General features: G+C 35.4%; 1 protein-coding gene across 2 annotated transcripts; it reads right to left on the bottom strand.

Annotated features, from left to right (window-relative positions):
* Positions 1-363: 363 nt before the first annotated feature.
* Positions 364-25,624, bottom strand: SLC35B3 (solute carrier family 35 member B3). 2 transcript variants are annotated; one of them, XM_058285204.2, is made up of 10 exons: positions 25,416-25,624; positions 19,263-19,555; positions 16,887-17,008; positions 13,368-13,522; positions 11,946-12,053; positions 9,998-10,095; positions 5,273-5,365; positions 4,785-4,896; positions 1,888-1,957; positions 364-975 (listed from the first exon to the last, which is right to left on the bottom strand). In XM_058285204.2, exons 2-10 carry the CDS (start codon positions 19,461-19,463, stop codon positions 825-827), a joined length of 1,110 nt encoding a protein of 369 aa, XP_058141187.1. In that variant the 5' UTR covers positions 19,464-19,555; positions 25,416-25,624; the 3' UTR covers positions 364-824. The 2 variants fall into 2 exon arrangements, with proteins under 2 accessions (XP_058141187.1, XP_058141188.1); XM_058285205.2 differs by having other exon boundaries at positions 25,005-25,578.
* Position 25,625: the final 1 nt, after the last annotated feature.

A 25,625-nucleotide genomic window follows, 5' to 3' on the forward strand; every position in this document is an offset into this window, starting at 1 on the left:
CTAACCACTGGGCCAAGTCTGCTGTCTCCTATTTCATCTTAAAAGCTTCCAAATTAAATCTTACTTTAATGAGAAAAACTATGATAATTTTATTGTTTTATAATAGTTTTAAGATATCAATTACTTTTCCTTCACTTAAAAGAATTTCCAATCATTAAATCTTTTAGCATTTCTTTGGTGAAGAGTATTCACATGACACTGGGCAATGTCCCCTTCACTCTTGCCTGTATTTTAGGCAGATCTTAAAAGGCAAGTTTTCTCTGAAGAATAAATTATTAGAAAAGCCTAAATTTTAAAGTTTATGTACAGCCTCATTATAACCTTCACTTCCTTCTTTATAACATAATTGTTTTTAACACAGTCTTTAAAAAAAATCAGAGAATAATTTTTATTTATAATGAACGATATTTCCTCTAGACTTTGTATCATTAGTTCACTCTTATAACAGAGAATCAATTTAAATAACACCACCAAAATGGAATGAAAACAAAACAATCTATTACATATCAATTTCTTTGATATGTCATGAATGATATCCAATTAGCATTGCAACATGGTCCATTTCCAGTGAAAATCCTCAATAAACTGCTAACAACTGCAGTCCTTCATATCAACATTTTATTCTTGTGTGCTAGACAATGGCTCTCTTGCTGGCTTCAGAAGTCAAACAGTCCAACAAGCGTTCTGAAGAAACCAACTGAAAAGTAATTCATCCACAAATTGATAGTATTCCTTCAGATCCTTTGGTTTTCATAATAATCCCTTTGGAAATTAATTGATGATTGTTCCCATAAAACTCTATTTTATACAGAACAAATCAATACCTATACAGTTTGTGCCAAAGTCCTTGACTTTCTCTCTTCCAGTGATTTTTTAATTAGATCACACGGTGATGGCAGTCTTATTTTATCCATATTTTTGCTGTAAACATTGAGAAATATACCAAGGACAACCAACAAACCAGACCACACATACCTAAGGAATAAGGAAAAGAAAGAGATTAAAATCAAGTTAACAATTTATTGTTAAATACAGAATCAGTCTTCATAATTCTTCAATAAAATAAAATTTTGCTATGGCAGGCTTACAGTAATGCAATTAAAATAACAAATAGGATTATTACATCAGACCAGACAAATTCTTTATATATACTCTTATGTTGAGTGTATACAGATAAAAGATATTTTAAAAAATACTAAAAGGGACAAATTCTTGAGAAATCTAGGAAATCATCATTGATTAATTTAATGTATAGCTAGTATATGCAGGAAGAAAAACTAATGTATAGAAAATAAGCAAGCCTCTAATACCTTGATGGAAATTTGTTTGTGGTTATTCCAACTCAAAAACTCATATATTGATAATTTATAGGTCTGATTTAAACAGTGCTAATTTCAAATACATACTAGACAGTAAAGATAATAGAAAATGGCTTCATAAAAAGCCACAAATTAAATAAATCATTAGGGCACAACTTACAGAGCACACTTCCTTATCTCAAATCCTTTGTGGGAAGAGACACATTTAAAATCTATACACACACACACACATTTGCAAGGAAGGATCCCTCAGTCTCAGCAATGTACACCACCGCTCACATTCTTTCAAATAGGAAGCAGGGTCACATTTGTACTGGGCTCTGGTTAGGAGCAAAACAATAAATTCACAACAATAAATCACACGCATTCCCAAATAGCCGAAGACACATTAATAGTTAAGGGGGCAAGACGTAAAAGATTTTTTACAAAGTGTAACAGAAAAAAAAAACCCAATAATTTATTAAAAAACTAATACATTTGCTTCAAAATAGGAAAAGCACAAAAGATGAAATTAAGGTAATTTAGGAGTTAATATAAAATATGGTATCTAAAAACGAGAAGTACTTACTGAAACGTGAATGGCTTAGCAAAGAATATAAATGACAGCACAATGGTCATTGCTTTTCTTCCTGTTGTCACTGTAGGAGGAAAGTTTGGTTAAGAATGTGTTTACTATCTTGGTAAGTCTTCAGAATTCATTTATTTAACAAATAAATAATTCCAATAAGGCATTCGTTTAACAAATATGGTGCCAACTATGTGCCAGGATCTATGTGAAGTGCCCAGAAAATGATGGGAAGGTAAAAAAAAAGGCCACTTTCCTTGTTACTCTGGAGATGAAGCCCAGTAGGGGGGAGTGGACATGAACTAAGCACTCTGGAGGAGGCCACAGCACCACGAATGCATGCCTCCTTTAGAAAGACTCACTGGGAGAGAGGAAATGCAGGCTTTCCCACGGGAAATATGATTGGGTAGAGCAGGGGTTATTCTATTCTTAAAAAATAACAGCCTAGAAGGATACCCTGCTATCCTAACAATGGTTACCTCTCGATAGGACTGAGTCCCTGCAGGCTTCTTGACCCATCTGCACTAACTTTCACTTGTCTTTCAAGGAACACCTGGAAGTCCTTAAGGCCTGAAACCCTTTCCCTTGTCCCAAGCAGTCAAAGGATTTCCTTGCCCACCTAGTTCCCACGGAAGTCTGCATATATCTCCATTTTAGCTTTGTTTCCCTAAGTTGTGATAATTTGCTATCTTCCCACTAGCCCAGGGGTTCTTAACCTTTTTTGTCCCACAGATCCTGTGCCAGTCAGGGAAAAACCATGGACTCTTTACTAAGTCCACACTATACTGTGTATTATTTAATAACTATATCACACCTGTACCACAAGAATAATGTTTTTTTTGAGTTTCAAGCTTACAGATCTCTTGTTAAGAACCCCTGCACTAGACTGTGCGCTTTACTTAGCTCCTTGTTTTATTCATCCTTATATTCCCAGACTACAGTCCCTGGCACTTAATATTCAATGCATGAATGAATGAATGAATAACAAAGGAAACTGTTTTTTGGAAACATGTGGCAGAGCCTGATTTCCAGTATCTATTTTTTCCTTTTACATGAAAGAACCCCCGGTGTTAGCTGGGCATCCCTCTTGAACTCCACATGCTAGGAGTGGCACGCAGCTAAGTTTTGGCCAATAAATTTGGGCAGAAGTGTTGGTGTAATTCCTAGGAAGTCTCCAGAGGGGGAATTGTGTAGCTTTCATCTTCTCTAGTGCCATCCTACTGCCCAGAATGAGGACATACTGTCTAGTGCTCCAACACTATGGACTGCGGGCAACACAGTGAGGATGGCAGAGCAGAGAGAAGCAGCCTGGATTCCTACAGATCACAGGCTCATGTCACAAGCCCTGCGGGTAGTATAAGACAGGGGTTAAGGCACAGGGCTGGAACCAGATGCTCTGGGTTTGAAACCTGACTTTGCATCTTACTAGCTGGTTGACAGTAGGCAAGTCACTTAACCACTTTGTGCCTCAGTTTACCCATTAGTAAAATGGAACAATAAAATTTATAAAGCGGATAACAATATTAACATGATATTGGTGTCTGGTACATAATTGCTATACATATATTAATTACATAAGTGCTATACACATATTAATTACTATTACCACCTCTGGATTCCTTTCAGGTGAGAGAGAAATAAATCTATCTGCACCTTCAGAACAAGGAAGGTATTTCACACTTCTTTATATCAGTACAGAGTTCAATAAGTATATATGGATGGACTGCCATCAGGCTCTTGTGAACAGTACTATCTTAGTGTCTAAGTGAAACCAGAACCTGAGCAAAGTGTCTGAGTCTGCAGTCTTTCTTGACAGCATGAGATGACTTGAAAGATCATGGATGCAGCCTGATCTACAATTCACTTCCCTCCATTTATGATTAGGGATACAAACGTTGGAAAGGAGAGTAAATAAGGGGAAAAATTAGGATGCAAATATACTCTCACAAAGGGAGAGATATTCATTTATTTATTTTACTTTGATATTAAAATAAGTATTCCATGAAAATTATGAAAAACCCAAATCAGATATGACTGATACATGTGTGTATATATATCCATGCATATAAATCCTACAGATCTCTGATTAGAGATGATCTGGTCCAACCTGGTTACTTCACAAAATAAAGAATTGAGGCCCAGAGAGGAGGAGCGACTTGTCTAGGTTACACGTGATGAAACCTAAAGGCTGGGCCTGGACCCCACATTCCCTGGCACCCCCAGGCTGTTTTCATCATGCCATTACAGGTTACTCCCAGGCCTGGTCCTCAGGGCTCCCTCTCTAGAGAAGACCCCTGGCACGTTCATTATCTAGACAATTCATTTCACGAACAACACAGGTAGCACTTCATGTCATCTTTTCCCCTCACTAGACTGTATAATCCTCTAAAGCAGAACAAATAAAAGTTTCATTATTCTAAAGTACCTTGCAAAGCCCCAGCACAGAGTAGATGCATAATAATTGTTAGTGGGACGGAAAGCTAATCTGGTGGCTTTCCTAAAAATGTACAGTAAGAGCGCCAACAAGCTTTGTTTAAAATACATCTGTGTCAGACTTTAAATGCAAAGTTAAAAACCAAAAGTATATGGAGGCATTTTTTCTTGAAGGTATTCATTCCATCACACTTTTTAATAGTGAGTTCTTTTAATGTATTTAAAAGTTACTATTTAGACAAATGTATGCATATGATTTTATAATTAAGCCTTCAAAATAAGAAATTAAGAGGGAAATATCAGTTTCTTTAGAATTTTAAATAAATATCAGAAGCCTAAAAATAAAAGGGTGGAAATGACAACTGTCTTTTTAATGAAGAGTAAATGCTGCCCTTACCTTCTGGAAAAGAACATCAGAGAAAATTCAAATGTTTATTTTATAATCTAAGCAAGTAAGTCATTCCTACCTGTTACAGCAAGAAGTGCACCAAAAATTTTAATCAAAGCCAGAACAAACGAGATCCCAAAATAACCAGTGAGGGAAAAAAGGAAAGCATAACCATAGGTCCGAAATGGATTCTACAACAAATAAAAAAAATCCTGTTAGAAAAATGCAAAACAAACCCTGAGGTATTACAAATGAAATAAAACCACAGATTTTAATCAACTTCTTGAGCAATAATAAGCCATTCAACAATGCAGTCAAGCAAAGATTCTTACTTAGTCTGATTTAATGGAAAAATAACGATGAAATTAAAAATTCCAACTTATAGGGTACGGCAAGGATAAAGTAAATTTAAATATAAATCATTTCATTTCTGAATTAATTTTTGGTAGGCATACATTACATTAAAGGAGTTATCAAATTACATAAAAAATAGCCATTTTGAATAAGGGGAATTAGAAATACAGGGAAAACTATTTAATGGAAGATATTTATGTGATTAGTGTTTACCTTTGAACAAAATGTTACTGCAGGGTGTAATCCACTAGTGCATGTCAATCCCAATAAAATGTACACAAAACCGATTGAATACGAATACAAAACCTAGAGTAGATAAAAATAAAGTGGAAAAAGTGCTATCAAACCGAAAGTGGAAAATTAAGGGTTTTCAATATATGGCTCAATTAATTTATTCAATTAAGTCTGTAGAACAAAACACTTCTAAAGTAACGTCAATGTTGCAATGTGGCCTAACTTTCTGGAAATGATGGCTGATTTTAACTGTTTCTAAGTCTACACCTTATTTTATGTATTAAATAAAACAGCAGTATCACTCTTTTCAAACATGCTTACATAATTATTCATTTTTTGTATGAATTCCAACCAGACTTTAATGTTGGGTATTTAAAAGTAGAATAATATATATATAAAACAGTACAAAAAAACTTTAAAGCTACTTACTAAGCATGAAAAAAAATTAAGTTGCAAAGCCTATTAAAATATAATGAAAACTAGTAGTATATGGTATATTGCTTAATTTCCCCATTTTCCTACCAACCTTTCTTTTCAGTTTATTACACTACTTGTAAATAACATCATTTTCTAACTTAAATGTCTGCTATGTGTCAAGAACTTTTAATCATTGTTCCCCAATTTTCAGATCAAGAAACTAAAATTGAGAGATATTAAGTAATTTTTGCCAAATAATACTGAGCACAGTCTTATAGACTGAGGCTTTCTTATTCCAGAGCCTAGTCTTAACTGCTGCAATAAAGTAACTTCCTAACAACCTACGTGTCCTTAATTCTCCCCTGAAATCATCCTCACCTTATGTGAAAAGAGTGGTTCTGATGATCCAGAAAACTCTTGGGTGAGATCAAAGTCTCTATGTTACTAGGGACTACTTAATGGGGCATGCCTGCCCCATCGCTTCAGCAAAGTGGTTGGTTATTACCTCCGCAGCCCCCCCAGCAAAATAGCTTTCCTGTATACAAATACCAACCGCTTAGAAAATATATTGGAAGAAAAGATATCATTCACAACAGTAACAACAGCAAGTTGATGAAACTAGCAATAAATTTAATCAGAAATGTGCTGAATTTACATGAAAAAAACTTTAAACATCATGGGACATATATGAAACACAAAACACTTGAATAAAAGGAAAGTCAAACGTTATTCTTAGATTGAAAGAAGTATATAGATATATTCTCCCTAGAATAATTTATAATTCTAGGCCATACCAACCACAACAATAGGATTTCTACTTTATTTGGAATATGAACACCCCAGAAAAACTATTGGCAGTAACATTCCAAAAAATAAAAGGAACAATGGTGGGTTAAGTCCTAACAGATGGGAAATGTAGGATAAAGCACCTATCGTTATACGGTATTGCTGCAGAAATAAGGCCAGAAGAATATACCCCCCAAATAATAAAACAAACAAACAAACAAAAGAATACAAACCCCTACAACATCAGAATATGTTAGAGAAGGCATATAAAGGCAGCTGGCAAACATGAATTGTTCAATAAATGGTGCTAGGATAAATGGATAGTCTTCTGGAAGAATATAAAAAAAAAACCTCCCAATGTCACTTCACACAAGGTTTGGATTGGATGAAACACTTAAGAAAGGAAATCATACAACTAACCGATGTTGGACACCCACCCTGGGGAGGCCTGCTGTGATCTCAAAGAGAGGGGCGGGCATCTCTTGAGAGCATAGGCAGTGCCTAAAAGGGGAGGACAGGCCTGTATGTTAAGCCCTCAATGTTGTTGCAAGAAACTATAAATGATGTTCTTCAATGAGTTAATCTTGGTGTTAACTGTGGGTCCTGAGGGGAGAGGGAGACAGGAATAGAATAGATGGAACACGGGACATTTTTGGGGCGATGGAACTGTTCTACATGATCCTGTAAGGATGGATACAAACCACATCAAATAAAAGTGTATGGTCCAAAATGTGAAGCACAATGTAAATCACTGACCATGGTTAGTAGCAAGGTTTCAATATTTGTACATCAATTGTAAAAAATGTACCACCTACATGTAAAATGTTATTAACAGGGGAAAGGGGAAAAAGGAGAGGACAGTGGGTAGATGGGAATCATCTATATTCTGTATGTGACTTTTCTGTAACCTAAAGCTTCTTTGAAGACAAAAATGGAAAAATAAAAAAAAAAAGACCCTGGGGGAATAAACAGAAAATGTCACTGCACATATAAGACAACAGATCTTACAGTGACTAAAGACATACTCTTCAAAATTTTAAAAATTTTCTATTTTTTATTATTTCAAATTAAAACAAATTTTTTTTTTGTATTTTTGTTATTTTTAAAACCATCGTTATCAATCATTTTCCTATTAACTGTATTCCGTTATTTTGTTGGCTTCAATTTTGAAGAAGTTTTGGATCACACAAGGGTTACAACTATGGCAGGGGAGGATCATAGGTGTGATAGGTGTGGGGTGTCAGAGATGGGGGATGCATGGGAGCAGGTTCACCGGGGCATATCTAAAAGGCATATGAAGGTGTTCAAGTATTCACGGGGCACTGTCATGGTGGGTGGAAATCCATACAATAACCAAAGAAATATTAAATTCCCATCCTGGAGAGCTCGGCCACATTTTCTAATGGGACAGCAAGAATCCCTGAGTACAGGGGCAGGGACTCCTGAAGGAGGATGGACCACCAACGGGCCGTTGATTGTAATGACTGTATTTACAAATGTTTTTTTTTTTTTTTTTGTGGCAGCTAGTAGCTCCCAGCCTTGGAGGATTTTATCCAAAGGTGTTGAGTAGAAGCTTTTTTTTTTTTTCCAATTTTTTTTTCCTCTATTTATTTTTTAAATGTTATATTAAAAAAATATGAGATCCCCATATACCCCCCATCCCTCTCACCCCACTCTTCCCACATCAACAGCCTCTTTCATCATCATAGGACATCATCATAGGACATAGGACTGCATTCCATACTTACAAATGTTTACTTTTGAAATTGAAACTTAGCATAGTATTATAGTTTCCTAAGCATTACCTCCTGAGAGTCTCCTTATTGCTCAAATGTGGCCTCTCTCTCAGCTTATAAATGCATTACCTTCCCCTCAGCATGGGACATGACTCCTGATGGGCCTCTCTGGCACTAAGGGATTACTACAAGCACCAACTAGTAATGCAACTGGAAAAAGACCTTGACCAAAAGGGGGAAAGGGTAATTATATGGCTAAGAGCCTTCAAAGTGAGTCAGGAGGTCATTTCAGAGGTTATACTTACGCACATCTCAGCAGGATCTCATTGACTGTCAAAGTAAATATTACCTCAAATAGCGGGTCTCCTGAAGGCTCTGGAGACATCCAGACACTATAGGCAGGACAGACAGCTCAGGAGTTTGGTGCCTTGTCAGTGGGCCCTACTTTGGAATTTATACTCCCCAATGTGACAGAACTGGATTCAGCTGTATTTTCCCTACACATGGCTCTGCTGCCTCACTATATGAACCTACAGTTAGTACTAGACTTGACAGCTATATGTCCAAGAGACTTAAATCTTTGGTCCATCCATGCGCCATTTGAGCCCTGAATCTCAACAGATGTGTAACACCAACTCTTCAGTTCACTGGACTCACTCAGGACAACTAACAAGGAGATGATGATTGACAATGACCATCTTAAGGAAGAGATAGAGTCTGCAGTTCAAGCAACAAAGTCCCATCCACCTGCCCCATGGGATCTAAGTCCCCTCTCAATTAGAGGTGGAGTGGGATTACCATCATAGAATCCTCAGAATTGAGGAATGGATGAGGGACTAGAGTAGATTTATAGTTGCTCTACTATAAACTTGTTGTGGTCCTAGCAATGAAAGAACTTTTATCATGGATGTGGAGGCAGTGACTACTGGAGGTTCTGAGGGGAGGCAGAGGGAAAAACAGGCATAATTTGGGGGCATTTTCGGGACCTGGGAATTATCCTGAATGACAATGCAATGACAGATATAGGCCATTGTATATCTTGTAATAACTTGAAAAAAATGTGTGGAAGAGAGGGTAAACTACAACGTAAACTATAATTGTCACTTGTGGCAATGCTCCAAGATGTGTCCATTATTTGTGTCAAATATACCACACTAATGAAAGATGTTGTTGATGTGGGAAAATGTGGGAGGGCTAGGGAGCAGGGTATATGGGAATCCACTAAAGTTTTTGTATAACATTTATGTAATCTAAGTTTCTTTAAAAAAAAAGTATATTGAAAAATAAACAAAAACACATAATTGTAAAAGTAAAAAAACAAAACAACACAAAAAAACTAATGGACAAGGGTGAACCTTTTATAATCTGAGAGTGGGAAAGCCCTTTTCAAGAGTGATACAAAGCCAGAAGCCGTGAAGGAAAAGACTGATAATCTGGACTACATAAAAATTAAAATCTTCCAAGTGAAAAATAACACAAAGACAAAGATGACAGAAAAGATGTAGCAAGTATTTTTTAACATATAAAAAATTCCGTAAATCAATGAGGAAAAATTTCCCGAATATAAGCAGTATTAACCTCTTGGTAGTAGTGCTTTTACTTTTTACCTTCCCGTAATGTTTGAATGTATTACTTTTCAGGTAATGATGATAAACTCGTTGAAAAATACAATGCAAGTTTTCAATACCATTAGTATTTAATAAAATAAAATAAATCCCTATTTTTGAGTCTGTTTGACAGGAAGAAAAAGCACTAGCTTACTTACCATTTCTGAATTAGAAGCATTATGCAGTTTCATCGCTTTTTCTTGAACATTTCCAATGACAGCATCTGCACATAGTGCCAAGGAGATAAGGAACACACCTTCAAGAAGGTATAAGAAGAAAAAACCAACTTATTTCAACATGCAAACTGTAATTAGGTTTAATCAGTAATTTAATTGGGCTAAAAAAGTAAAATCTGATCTTAAAAAAAAACCGTACACTAATAAACTGAATTAATGCTGTCACCACCAATAGCATGACTCAATGTCATGCCAAGTAGGGTTTAAGGAAGGATTCGTTTTTTTAGTGTATAAGCAACCATAGGTAATAGAAAAAAATATAAGTATACATGCATGCACCTAACTGAATGAAGATCTTCAAATTTTCATATTTGGCCTTTTATTACCTTTTATATTTATTACCTAATCATACACAGTTTAGTCACCAAATCTTATTCTCATTGCTTTTTCACTTGTTTTAAATACTGAATCCATCTTCCAAAGAAAATAGAATGCTATTATTGAGGATCCTGAAAAGAATGTCTCAATTCCTCTAAGGATATTTAAAGACATTCCAGAAATGTTCTGAACAATGATAACAGCATCAAAATACCTGAATCACATCCTGAGGGATATATTTTAAAGAGGGACATTTATTTGAATAAGTGAATTCTGATATAAACACTTTATACATTCAGTTTTACCTATGACTATCTGAGTAACCATCTCAATAGTTAATCTCATCTTCTTTATAACATATTCTTATATATCAAGGATCAGGAACAGTGTTCACCATAAGGAAGTATTGATGGGTTCTAATTCTCTTCACAAGTATTTCCATTGAACTCAGAAAGGATTAGCACTTAAGTTAAAATTTTTATTTCTAAACATATGGTAACACCTATTCTTTTTTTTTTAAATCTGAATTTGCCCAAAGAGCTGGCTCTTGCCCAGTTGCTACAAGTCCTTTAAGTGATTAACTTTGGTGTCCTTGGTTTACCTGGCAGCCTTGCATCATGCCAGGTAGTCCCTGCTAACAATACAACTTACAGTGATGGTCTTGGGCCATGCCAGACAGTTTGTGTTAAAATGTGATTTATGGTGAGGGCCATCCGGTATTGGCTCGAGACTTATTTATGGTCAGCCAAGCCTACATGACTGAGGCCAAGCACCAGTAAAACCCTGGACACCAAGGACACCGTGTGTGTGCTGCCACACATCACTGCTGGGAGAATCAAGTGCTGTCCACATGACTGCACTGGGAGATGACAACTAGAAGCTCATATGTGGTACTCTCCCCTTATGCTATGGCGTCTATTCTCTTTGCTGATTTTAATCTGTGTTCTTTTGCTATAATAAACTATTATGTGAGTATTGCAGCTTTTTTGAGTTCTGTGAGTCCTTCCAGCAAATCACTGATCCTGAGGGTGGTGTTAGGGTTCCCCGAAAAGCAATGATTTTAAAAATTCTGTTTAACACACTACGGAGAATACTGTTATTGGTGGAAGCTTGAAGCAGTTTAAGGTTGTGACCAGATTTATATTATACAGTTTAGTTATGAAGCACAGTACCACTTTATTAGCTAAAGAAATGGCAAGTAAATGTGCAAGTTTCAAAGGATTTTTAAACATGAAAATAAAAATACTATTATAAGTTCCCTATAATTCATTTATACATTTCCAGTTAAACTCATAAGAATTTATCATGTGCTTGTTAACCGAAAATTTTGTTTGGCTGGGCAAACAGCCTCTTGATATGTGAAAATGCAAGAATAATAAAAACAGTGATTGCTTATCTAATACTTCTATAGTATTTTATATAGAAAGCCTGAAAATTTCAGGTTAGACATGAGAATCACAGAAGTCACACTAACACTTAAAATCTTTATGAAATTTTAATAATAATCTAAATAAAAATGTCTAAAATCTGGGACTACAAATAAAATCCTTACCTGTCAGGTTGAAATTTGGTGCAATGGTGCTGTCAGCAAGGGTAAACCATATTAGGCCCAGGCTCATGCATAGCGCAGCAGACACATCTGCAATATTATAACGCTTTCCTATGGATAACAGATGCAAGTCAACCCTGTTATGCAAACACTACTCAGAATAGTTTGAGTCTATGTGTTTAGCCAAGAAAAGCTTTTTATATCCAATGTCAAAAACAGATGACGAACATTTATGTCAAGTCCATCAGATAGACGTAGAAGGGTTTCTGCCGATTGAACTACCAATGAGCCCCAACATGCCCTTATGAATTAGAAATGAACTGATCCTCCTTTATCTGTTGTTAGTAAGTAAATAAATATATTTTGTAGAAAACTGATAGCAAGAATAATGGGCATCCTCAAACATTTAAAAAGTTCATGGAAATTAGTACCTATTTTATTTTCTGTATAATTTAAGGCAATGGATTTTCTTGTATTTTCAAAGTTTACAAAATATTAGAATAATGAGATTCAGGCTACGTAACTGTTTAAGTTTGTAAATAATATAATTAGAAAACATGTAGGTAGGTGAGAACCATATTTTAGTATATCTACCTTTAAAAAATGAAAGCATGTAGTGTGATGTTTTATAAGGATTGGAAGGCAATATCATAATAAGTGCCCTGTCAGTTAGGATGTTAAAATTTGTGTTTTAATAGGTACCAAGTTCAATTTTTTTTCCTGTGTGAACAGTTATCTTGAAATTGTAAATTATATGTGAAGTAGCTGACACACGTATCGGGAAGGCATTTAATACATAAAATGAAGTGAGGTTGAATAAGAACTTTAGTGATATGGAAACACTTGATTAGTACCACACGAATTTTCCCATGAAAACACTTTGTGTTCCATTACTTGTTACTATTATTGCCTCTTCTACTGCTATTTCCACATAGCTTGTAACTTAGTGGGAATCAAACAAGTCAGTAACCCAGCATGGTTGATTAAAAAAAAAAAAGCTGTTCTGTTCAGGTTAACCTTGACTTTAACATGAGAACTGTCCATTTTTATAATGGAGGTAGAGAGGGGATCCCTAAAGAGAAGAATGCAAGAATTGAAAGAAGGAGATTTCCAGGTATATGAGGTAGGCCTTCAAAATGTGAATACATTACTTTTGGAAATGTGGTAGATTCTGAGACTAAAAGAATAAAATAATATACTTCTTTTTTCATGAGTCCAAATTATTGATTTCCGATACTAAGGTATATCACAGAAGTTATCAGTGTTTTAATACTTTGTTGTTTTTAAAGACCTTACTCAGAATTTTTACAATATTTAGAATGTACAATGAAAAAAATTAATTTAAGTTTAATATTTTTCCTAATGCTAGATGCCATAACATATCCTATTAGTTTTAAATAGTATGAAAATATATCATTACTATACCTTGAATAAAAACTCCTCCTAGCATAACAGGAATCAATTTGCAGCACTTGAAGATGACTTGGGTAGGATAATTCAGGTAGCCCAAGGAAGTATTTGATAACCCCATAGTACCCACAGTAAGAAAAGCTATTATCATGTAGGTTTTTCCTGGTATTCTGTAAAAGACAATTTTTAAAACCTTCATTTTGAGATCCAAATCATACTACTGTAAGATAACGTGTTTACAATGTGTTTTGTAAATGTCTAATTACTTTTCTAATTTCTGGTTAACGTGTCTAGAAATATTGGTAAAAATAGCACTATTCTTAAAGTTATACTGTTTACTTTTATAAAAATATTGGGAAAATAATATATTTTTACTTAATCATTAATGACAACTCTCAACCACATGAAAAGAGAGTTAGATTCTCACTGAAGGCATAACTGATGAAAGATTTTTTAACATTAGTTATAGCTACAGATGAAAACTGTCTTGAGTAAATTTAGAAAAAAATACATGTATGTTTTAATATTGGTTTCTATAATGGTAAAAGGCATCTTGACTAATCTTTAACTTCCAAGTTCTTGTTCTATTTCCTAATGTTTCCATCTAGCATTAGGAAAAATACAGCTGTCCATTCTGCTATAATAACCAGAGCAGAATTCTCTAGCAGAAGTATCATGTGTTTTAAAGTCCAGATTAAAATCTGTATTGCCACAACACCCTACGAATAATCATTATAGTCAAAGGATCATCACTGTGTTCTATATAATGTTATAATAATCACCTGTAAATTGAAGAATCAGACTCTGTCCTCATAATCCCAAATCTTCTATTTTTGGTGCTTTCTGAACTTCCTAAAGGAGATTCTGAACTGGACATCTTTAGAGTTTTGGGCTATTACTGTGAGCATTTGCTAACTTTGACCAGATGGTTTATGGTATGAAGAATAATCTTGTACACTGGTGTGACTAACACAAACCACTACCCCAATGAAGCACTATTCACCTAATCTGATTATGCTGCACTCTTAGATCTAATTTACATTTCAGGATCTGTGTTCAGGTTTAAATCAAGGGAACAAAGTTCCTCCATTTCTTTTTTATGGTCAGATATAAGGTAAAATGATTTACTGGAAAAATTAAATTAGAATTACATTTGCATTTCAATTTGAGGCCTTTCCTATTCACCAATACAGTGATCAACATTTAAAATCCAAGTTGAAATCTTTTGACATGCCCGTATGCACCAGTGTACAGACACACAGAGAAATGCTGTCCATGGGGTTTAACCCTAGTGCTATATCATCAGTCAAGGAGGACTGCATTAATTCTCCAGGTAATGATACAGTCCCTGTACCCAAATTTCCTCATGGACGGATACACTGCAAATGGTGGCCAGAAAATAAAAGTATAAGTCAGAAAGATCATAAGGAATAACGATTAGAAAAAGTAGCAGAAATACCAGCCTGAAATTCAGGAGACCTAAATAAAAAGTTTCCAGTGCTGACAGCAACTTGTTATATGATTCATGGAAATCTCAGCCCTCCTCTAGGTCTTTGTTTCCTCATTGGTAAAATAGGGAGCTAAGTTTCATTCACTTACCCATTGGATTCTCATTATTTCTATTTTTATTGAGTACTCCATTTGCTTACTTTTTAGAAATAGTGGAAAAATTGTAATTAAAAAAAAAAATCCCCTTCAACACCAATTTGAATTTCTCCTTTATTAAAAGCTCACATAAAGTAATAAAGTTATAAGGTAATCATAACAAGTAGTATACTTAGGGCATACAGTGCTTTACAAAATGATTGATCCTCAAAATTAAAAATCTAAGGAACTTTCTCAGGTCTTGAGAGAGTTAATAATAATAAAGGCAGTGCCCACACCAAAATCTGTTTTCTGATTCCAAATCCTGTATCCTTTCAGTATTTATACGAATAGAGGAAGGAAGGAAAAGGTTTGGTTAATTAACAGTCTAAAGAGCAATTAGACTGCTTAAATAAAATTTAAATAAAATTCAGTAATGAGAATATGTGATTGGGCATATTTTCATGATATCATTCCTTTATTTAAACACTTCTTGCTTGGAATGAAAAGGTTTCAATTTATAATTATATTTATTGTAAGTCTATAAATTCTCCTCCCAAATTCCTCCATTTATATCTACATCAAACATAAATGATTTTGTTTTTAAACATGGTTTGGTCATATGGTTTAAAGTATGGGATATAAATGGCTTGAGGCGCATTGTACATGTCATTTGGGTAGCTGATAGGGTGGTGTTACCTTCTGAAATTTAACCAAAGACACATCATCTTTTTGTCACTTTTCATTTAATTAAGACAGCACTAGTTTCTTTTACCTTAGGACCAATCAGAGGCCTTATAGTTTGTAACAGGTAATGATTCCTTAGGCCTCCTTGAAAATTAGTCTTGGCAGATGGAGTTAATACTTTCTCTTCTATCACCTACGGCTAAGTCTGCAGAGTTTCAGAACATGAAAATCATGAAAAAGAAATCTTCAGATTCAAACATTTTCCCTATCACTGCTATCAACAGTCTACTAACAATAAAGAAAGGTTAGGAGGTAAAAAGTGACTTGTGAAGAAACACTAGTGTTACAGATTTGAATATTTAAAAACTGAAGTTATCTTCATAGAACCTTCAAAACTACTATATGAAAAAAATGATGAAAAATTTTAATTTTCATTAAAAATTCTTATCAATGAAGAGAGAACCGAGGTATTATAATTTCTTATTACATTTAAACTGCTTAATATATACATAAAATATTTATAAATTAGGGTGTGATAACCATAGTTCTTATATTTCCCAAGAGCATTTCATCTTCAAATTTCTATCTTCAGTATGTTTTTATTACATATTTAATACTGTTCCATATGCCATTAAAATATTTCAAGATATTTCTCAATCTATACAAATTACTTTAAAAAATATCACCAAACAAGCCCTTTTGGTTTTCATGAAAAGAAATGTTAATGAAGACATTTTCTTAGTAATCAAGAATGCAATTCCAGCCACTGGATATTACAAATATGACAATGTTACTCATAATATATCCCATAAAACATTAACTACACATTTTAGAAACCACTATATAACAGTTACTGTTATTTCATACATCACTGTTATTAGTAGCACTGTAAACCTCTCAACAATCACATCTATTTCAGTGAAATTTCTAAAATCACACGAGTACTTCCTTCTGTTTTAAGAAGATACACCTTACTTTAAGTTGAGCCTAAACTACATTTTTTTATTCTTTGGTAATATTACACTTAGAGAGAGGCCTCACTTTATTTCACTGTATAAACTAAGGAAATACAAATATTTAATAATTTTAAGTAAGTTGATTATATTGATAAAGATTCTTGATATTAGCTATGTTCTACTAATGGGAAATGTAAATCTTCTGCATAATAGACTTTGTATACCTAAAAAGTAAAATTGAAAAAAAAAAAAAAAAAGACAACTACTACTAGTGAACTTTATAAAAAAATAAAAACAAACCACATACCTTCTCCTTTTGTCCTGAATGAGTTGAAGTTCTATTAGGCCAAATATGGAGTAAAACCCAAACTGCACTAATGTAAGGTACCAGCCATAGGACTTAAAACCCTCCACTGAAAATATTAATTCCTGTCAAAAAACACATGAATAATATTAAGCTCTAGGGCAACACCAATTTTCTCACAATAACGAATTCCTTTAAATACATTTTAAAACAGAGACTAAGCTCCCCCACCCTCCAAAACATCAACTCACAAGCCTTCTCTGAAATAAATTAAAGAAGACAGAAGCCATCTCCAAAAAGTTGACACTAGACACCAAGGTATGAAAATCAGAAAAATTAAGGGGATGGGGGTTTTAGATAGCAATGATGTTTTTACTACATAAAAAGTCTATTTCATTAGAAACCTATCATCTCAGGGCTGTTTTCCGTAGGAACACGATCAGGGCAAATAGATAATTGAGATGTTTGAAATTTTGTGCCACAGACTACATAACACCTCTCCTCAGAGGGAATGATTAATTTGACTAAACATCATCTTCTGTCATGAAGTAACATTTACGTCAATTGTTCATGACAAGCCATTCTTAATAAGTTATTAAGAGTTCGTCTTACGAAGTTACCTGGCTTAAATTTTATGGGCTAACTTTTCACTAAATTTGACCTGTCCTTATATTTCAACTATATTTAAATAACTTAAAATAGATATTTATGCATAAATTTATTTTCAAAAGGAAAAACTAAACATTGCACTAGATTTTGTACATTTAGGATGCTGTATAATTTCCCAAATTGTTAAAAATTTTATGTTCATGCATGTTTCAAAATTTTTCTGGTTTATAAGCTCTAAGGTATGAAAATAACACAAGATACTTTGATTTTTGGATAAGTATTTTTCTGTATATAACAACTTATTCATTACCAACCCCCGACTATTTTCTCTGAAATATTTTAAAATGCAATTATATGTAAGAGTGAGTAGGTGTGTCAGTTTTTACAAGGTGAAAGTGGTAATGTTACAAACATAATTATCAATCATTTATGTAATTTTAAAAGAAACTGTGCATATACCAATCAAAATTAAAATCTCTGCTCATTAATCAAATAATTTAATAGAATACAAATTGTATTTGTAGTGCAAATATTCAACTCATTTTTCTTTGTAATAGCTATTTGGTAGTAACGGTTTCTGAAAGAAAAAAAATGTTTATCAGTAAGAAATTTCAACTTTGATAGAATTTACTATTTTCTAATGTTTCTTCATTGTGACAGCTGTTTTTACATCTTGTGGGGAAAGAAGTTTTTATTATAAATACTTTTAGTTTCTATTTTTATTTGCTTTACACTAACACTCTTTACAGCATTCTTGCATGTTAACCAAGAACTAAAGTCACAATTCTATCCTCTTACTTAGATTTGCCTTATTTCATCTCAGTAAGATAATGAAAAAAGTAATTGTTAAGATCACTCTTATCAATAATAAAATATATCTGAAATTTTTACAGAGGTACATCACTTTTCTTTTGAATGACAAATATTCTTTCATGTTAGGAAGTTGCATAAAAAAGCAAAGTTGGTAATGGGTGAAAATATTCACTAATGAACTATTAATAAGATTAGTTCCTATCTGAACATTCCTGTTTACAATGGTCTGGATCTTCACCCACCCAGCCCATGACCTGGAAGGTCAGGAACCTGCTGATAGCCAAATGTATGCAACTATCCCTAATGCAATATCAATATGAGACAAACTGCTGCAATTTTATACATGTTTTGCACAGGCAAAAACTACAGAAAAATAAGAGAACACAAAAGTGTTTAAAAAAATATTTGATCATTCAGTTATTACAGGATTAAAAAGGTACCCTTGGAAAAATATAAAATATCCTGATATAATTTTGCAAAAATGACCATTAATTATTGGCTCCAAGAATCAAGAGTGAATAAGAAATTGGAATATGGCTTTTGTGCCATCATTCAGTTTTGGATGTTATGCTTTGGATGTTTGTTGGAAAATTATGTTCTAAAATACCAACTAATACCTGAATTATTCTTTCTTTTAAAACATAAAAACATATGGTTGCAATCAGCAATTTTATTAAATATAACATAAAGTGTATTTTTATAATTAAAAATTTTCAAGATAGAGTCTCTGCCTTCAGTCCCCCTTAAAATAAAACACTTAACTCTGAAATTTTGGTTCTGTTTGCAACAGACTTATTGTTAATAGGCCTTTTTCTACTTTTATATTAAAAAATCATTTATCAACAAATTGGTACCCGAAAATAAAGGAAAACATCTTAACATTTTCAGTAAGTCCTTAAAATTTGCCCAAACTGATCTGAACTGTAATAAACATATTACAAATAATTACTTTATTACCTGTAAATATCCATAAATTAGGTAAAATACAAAAACCCCAGCAATACATATGAAAAATTGAGTAAGTTTGTTAAATCTGCTGAGATTTATGCCGAGTACAACGATGTCATCTATTGATTTGATGTGTGGTGACATTGTTTGGGTTTTGGAAGGGACAGTGATAGAAATATATTTCCTGGAGTTGCTGAACTTGAGATCCATTGTTCTTATTTTGCTGCATTCAGTGCTTCCAAGTTATTTTTGTTAATTTCCTGTCTTGTTCAGTTCTTCTTTTTGCTTATTTGAGTCAAGGTCTAAGATAGGAAATAAGCAATTAAAGCAACACATTTAGATCATTGAGTAAAATATTATACCCATATCATATTCCAAATCACACTTTAAAATTATACAGACTCCTTACTCAAGCTTCCAATAACCAAAAACAATTTATCTATACCTGAAAAAGACCAATAAACACCACTAAATTAAATATATACCATGTTTATTTCCACAAGACCCAAAAGCTACCTAGTATTTCTCATCTCAAAGTATGTCTTTATCTGAAATATATAATTTTTAAAACCCACAAGTCAATGTATTATATCCTTAAAGTAAACCTTTAATTACAGAAAAGAATAAAGAACTGATGCTCTAAATAGTAGCAATAACGTCTCTTGGGTTTTATAAAAAGTTTTCTTCCTTCAGATAAAATTATTTTAATACAAAGAGTCTTTGGGATTACAAGTAAGAAAACTAGTCATTCTTTGTCAGTCTGTGAAAAAAATTATGAAGGTACCACAGATGACTGTTGATTTCTCTTTGAATACATATAAACTGAAAAAAATGAATTCCAGGTAAAGGTTGAGAAAAGACTGAAGAATTACAACAAGAACAGAACAAAACTACAAAGAAAAAATTATTTCCCTAGAAAAGACTGCTTCTGTCACAAATCCACTGAGAACAAACATTTGGGCTCTAGTTGAGGACTCAGGATTTATAGAGATAATTTTGACTAAGATCTCCTTTGGAAATCTTTTTTAAAAAATTTTATTATTTTTAGGAATCAGGACCAGGGATTGAACCCGGGACATCGTAATGTGTGAAGCCGAAGCTGGTGCTCAGCCACTGAGCCACACTGGCTCCCCTGAGTTGGTTTTCTTGTTTGGTTTGCTTGTTGTTTGCTTTTAGGAGGTACCAGTAATCAAACCCAGGGCCTCACTCATCTGCTTGAGCCACATATGCTCCCCTGGAAAGCTTTTTAAAAGAAACTTGTTTTTTTTTGTTTGTTTGTTTGGTTTTGGGTTTTTTTGGTCTTTATTTTTTTAATGTTACATTATAAAAATATGAGATCCCCATATACCTCCCAGCCCCCTCCCCCCACTCCTCCCCCCATAACAACCTCCTCCATCATCATGAGATATTCATTGCATTTGGTGAATACATCTCTGAGCACCACTGCACCTCATGGTCAGTGGCCCACATCATAGCCCACACTCTCCCACAGAAGGCTTCAAATGTCTTAAAAACCTCCTTCATGGAAACGGACTTTGGCCCAGAGGTTAGGGCATCCGTCTACCACATGGGAGGTCCGCGGTTCAAACCCCGGGCCTCCTTGACCCGTGTGGAGCTGGTCCATGCGCAGTGCTGATGCGCGCAAGGGGTGCCGCCCCACGCAGGGGTGTCCCCCGCGTAGGGGAGCCCCACACGCAAGGAGTGTACCCGTAAGGAGAGCCGCACAGCGCGAAAGAAAGTGCAGCCTGCCGAGGAATGGCACCGCCAACACTTCCCGTGCAGCTGATGACAACAGAAGCGGACAAAGAAACAAGACGCAGCAAAAAGACACAGAAAACAGTCAAGCGGGGGAGGGGAGGGGAATTAAATAAATAAAAATAAATCTTAAAAAAAAAAAAAAAAGGGAAACGGACTTTGGCCCAGTGGTTAGGGCGTCTGTCTACCATATGGGAGGTCCGCGGTTCAAACCCCGGGCCTCCTTGACCCGTGTGGAGCTGGCCATGTGCAGCGCAGATGCGCGCAAGGAGTGCCGTGCCACGCAAAGGGTGTCCCCCGCGTGGGGGAGCCCCACGCGCAAAGGAGTGCGCCCGTGAGGAAAGCCGCCCAGCGTGAAAAAGAAAGTGCAGCCTGCCCAGGAATGGCACCGCCCACACTTCCCGTGCCGCTGATGACAACAGAAGCGGACAAAGAAACAAGACGCAGCAAACAGACACCAAGAACAGACAACCAGGGGAGGGGGGGAAATTAAATAAATAAATAAATCTTAAAAAAAAAAAAAAAAACCTCCTTCATGATCACTACTAATTTACCGATTTACAGAAATTAACTAAGCTCTTTCCAGTAATTTAGATTTGCAAGGTTGTGAATACACCTTGCAACCAAACTCAGACATCAAATAAATATTTATTTTACAGAGTATCTGCTGTATTTCTGAACAGAAAACATATAATTTTAATAAATTGTACTGTTTCTTTTCCTTTATGTTTCTTCTCTTTACATTGTTCTTGCTTCCCAAACTATGTTTCAATCATTCTCAGTAAAATGTTTACAACTATACTGCAGCATCCTCTTGAAATGACTTCCTTTATAAACCGTACATTAAATTATCTTCTCTTAACATTGGATCAAATCTGTGCTTGAATTCAGAAGAAACAAAACCCTTAAGTATCTTTCATATGGGTAAAAATGGATATAGAGAGATGGAGACAAGAGTATTCAAGTTAATCTGGCCCCACATGGGTTTTTAAGCTTCTTCTTCTACTTCCTTAATCAAACGCTAAGCTCTACTAGCCACAATGGCCTATGATTTCATTCCTGAGATACACCATGAACTTTCAGACACCCTAGCCTTTGCTCATGATGTTCTTTCAGCCTGGTCTTTGATTTCTAGGTCAGGATTTGAAGATCAATTTTAATGTCCCCTCCCAAAATTGCCCTAGCTGGGAGAGAACAGAACTTGAAAGGCAAGACTTCAATCTAATTCGTCTCTGCATACTTGGTATCCAGCATAAACTCTGCACTCAATCCTAAAATGAACCAAATAGATCGGTCCTTCCTCTGAATGCCCTCAAACCCTAGCCAGCAGTTGAATGTGATTTTTCTAGTACTGTGGCATTAGTGAACTTTATGGGCAAACTGAAAATCTTATAGAAAGAACAAGTTGGGAGAAAAATACAAATGATTATATATTTACCTATACATATAGAATAAAAGTTCTAGACGACCTCTCTTTCCTACTTTTATTGGTTTCAAAAAATCTCTCCAGCAAGTAATCCTTTCCCCAAATCCTCTTCAAATGAGATGTCTGTAATTTAGCACACTGCTGGGCATATTATAACAACTCCATAAAATCACAGCTAATTTTATGAGGAGGCAATATAGCATGGTGCTTTCCTCAGGCTGTGGAATTTTGATAGAGTTGAGTTCAGCTGGCTTTGCTAGTTGGCTGTGGAGCCTCGGACAAATTATTAACCTCTCTGAATTTCAGATTCTGTATTTTTAAAAGGTGGATAATAAATGCATCTATCATGGAACTTTTCTCAGGATTACATCAAATACCTGTAAAAGTGGCTGGCCTATAGTACAAGTCCTTAAGGCTACCTACTAATACTCAACTTTTCAATTACTGCTCAGGGGTTACCATCTGCTAAAGTATGTTCACCCCTTTGATGTGTAGTTGGAAATGAGGTCTGGATTTCCTATGCAGACTCCTCTCCTGAGATCCAGATCACTATTTCCAAATGCTTCTTTGATACTTCTACTCATAAACCCCACTTGCACCTCATATTAAAAATGTCCTAAACTGAACTCATTATTTTCCCCTCAAAACAAACCTCTCCTTCCTCTTATAATACCAATCTCATTTAAGAGTACTTACTATTAAACATAACCACACAAGTTAAAAATCTGGAAGTTAGACTCTTTTCCTCACATTCTATATTTTGCCAAGATTCTAGTTGATTCTACATTCATAAATATATGTTTCCAACCCTCCCATTAAGCATCTGTTTTCTCTTGTCTCGAATACTGGATTAGTCTGCCTATAATCTCTTCTTCCCTTACTGAGCCATCATTTACAAAGCTCAACATGAATTCTGACCATACTGCACCTCTGCTAAAAAGTCCTAAAAGTTAAAAAAAAAAAAGGTTGGTTCCCAGGACTCACAGGGCATATTATATATATTTTTACCAATACCGAAATCATAATGGTATAGTTTTTTTTTTTTTTCATGTCCACTTCTCCTACATGCTTACGAATTTCTTAAGGGAAAAGTGATGTCATCTTCATATCATCAAGTTCTAGCATATAACAAAAGTTTACTTTGGTAAATAAAGGACTCTATTGCATTTCAGTATACACTATTTAATCAACATTATTGTACTCCTTTCAACATATTTTCACTTCTAACACATTTATTGGCAATCTTATGAGCTACAGGTTTATGCCAGATACAGAGTTAAAATCTTCTGATACTACCATTTTTAAGATACTGACATCTCTACTACAAATTCCAATGGAAATAAACTGGTTACCTTTCCTTTCTGGAGGCACCAAAAATTTTGCCTTTAAGCACCTTGCATTTAGAATACAGTCCTGTTTTACAAACCAGAACATACTTTTTTCCTATCACTGGTCAGATTGTGTGACAGATGAGAAGACACTGCAATTTCTGATAGCCAATAACTGTGATTCCTAACGTTTGCCAGAGCCCTTCCATTTAAAATACCCACGACTGACATTATCATCTGAACAAACTGGCCAAAGCCCTTGTTACTGCAGAGTAAAAAAAAAAAAAAAAGCATGGCATTAAAATTTCTTTTCAAACAAGTCTTTTTTTTTCTTTAAAAGTTCACGGTAACCCCGAACTAACTAAAGTACAAACTCTTTATACTAAAGTACAAAAAGTGTGAAAAAGTAGATGTGAATCACTGTCTTCAGCCCTATTCCTAAAGCCAACAGATACTGAACTTTAGTTCCTTGCAAGTACAAATCATTCAAAATAAATACTAAAATGGAATTAAAAGGTAGCAATTTCAGCATACAGCAAACATTTAAAAAATATAAACAACTGGTAATAAATATTTCAGTTAGTTTCTTAATCTAGTCTTTTTCAACATTTAGGATAATTATCCCCCATTACAAAAAGGTAGGTAATGAAAAAAATGTCATTACAGTGCGAGTAACCTGAGAAAATGCGATTCCATACTTTATCACACTCAATGTTAAAAATAAGATTTTTGCATTATATCTTGATTGACTATGAATATTGATGATCATGACCTATGGAGTATGATTATAAAATACAGAAAAATGAGATTCTGTCCCATTATTTTGTACACACTTCATTTCACAAAGTTCACGATTGTGTGCACTACTTTTGTAAGGATACTCCGTTTCCACGGGAGAATACTAAAATTAGGATTTAATATACATCACAAGAGGTAGAAATAACATTAAATTATTTTCAAATGTTGGCTGTATCTTTCTCTTCCAAGTTCCAAAGCAACTCAATTTTAGAGACACGTTTAATTAAAGAACACTTCTAAGTGTTTGAAATCTAATGTAGAAGAAACGCACACGCCCAATCCTCTCCCCTGTTAGCACACCAAATTATTCCCTCTTCCACTTTCACTGTTTATTTTTTAAGAGAAAAATTAAAACAGGAGGTCATTCAACTGCAAAGACTGCAGGAGCTCGCAGAACCTCTGAAGTTTATGACATGGATTTAGTAACCAGGACAGAATAATCACCTTCCACCGCCAGGCAAGTGGAAAGGCCAAGTTCATAGTAAAGCAGAGGGCCCTTATACAACGCAGAAGCCGGAAGAAGTCCTAAGCTAAAAATAGTCTGGGGGATGCAGGCAGCCTGGCGCTTCTCCAGAGGCCCAGAGCACCGCTGAAAGGACCCCCTGGACGAGGCCTGAGGACTTGTCGCCCGCCGGAAGGGGAAAGGGGCGAGAATGGACCGATGCTCCTCCCAGGACACCCAGCAAGCAGGTGGCTGCTCTTTAAGAAAGGAAGTCACCCGCTCCTGGCGCCCCGACCACACTCGCTCCCCGCAACCTAATTACAGGCTGCCGAAAGTGGGCAGTGACAAGGTTCTGTGGGGCCAGAGAAGTCCCGGTCCCAAACGCCGAGCAGGGCCCCGGGGGGCGCGCCGACCTCAGAGCCGGTGTGGCGCCTCAGCCGGATGGGCAGTCTCGCCTCCCCAGGTGCGCCGCCATCACCTCCTCTCCCTCCTCGCCAACACCTGCACTTCCGCGCGCGCCCGCAGCCTCCGCCCGGGTGGTCGCCGCCCGCCGGCGCCAGCGCGCCACTTCCGCCTATGTGTCCCGGTGCGCAGACGCGGAGCCCGCCCCCTCGGCCGCCCCG

This window comes from Dasypus novemcinctus, chromosome 22 (assembly GCF_030445035.2).
Source record: "Dasypus novemcinctus isolate mDasNov1 chromosome 22, mDasNov1.1.hap2, whole genome shotgun sequence".
Classification (NCBI taxonomy): Eukaryota; Metazoa; Chordata; class Mammalia; order Cingulata; family Dasypodidae; genus Dasypus; species Dasypus novemcinctus.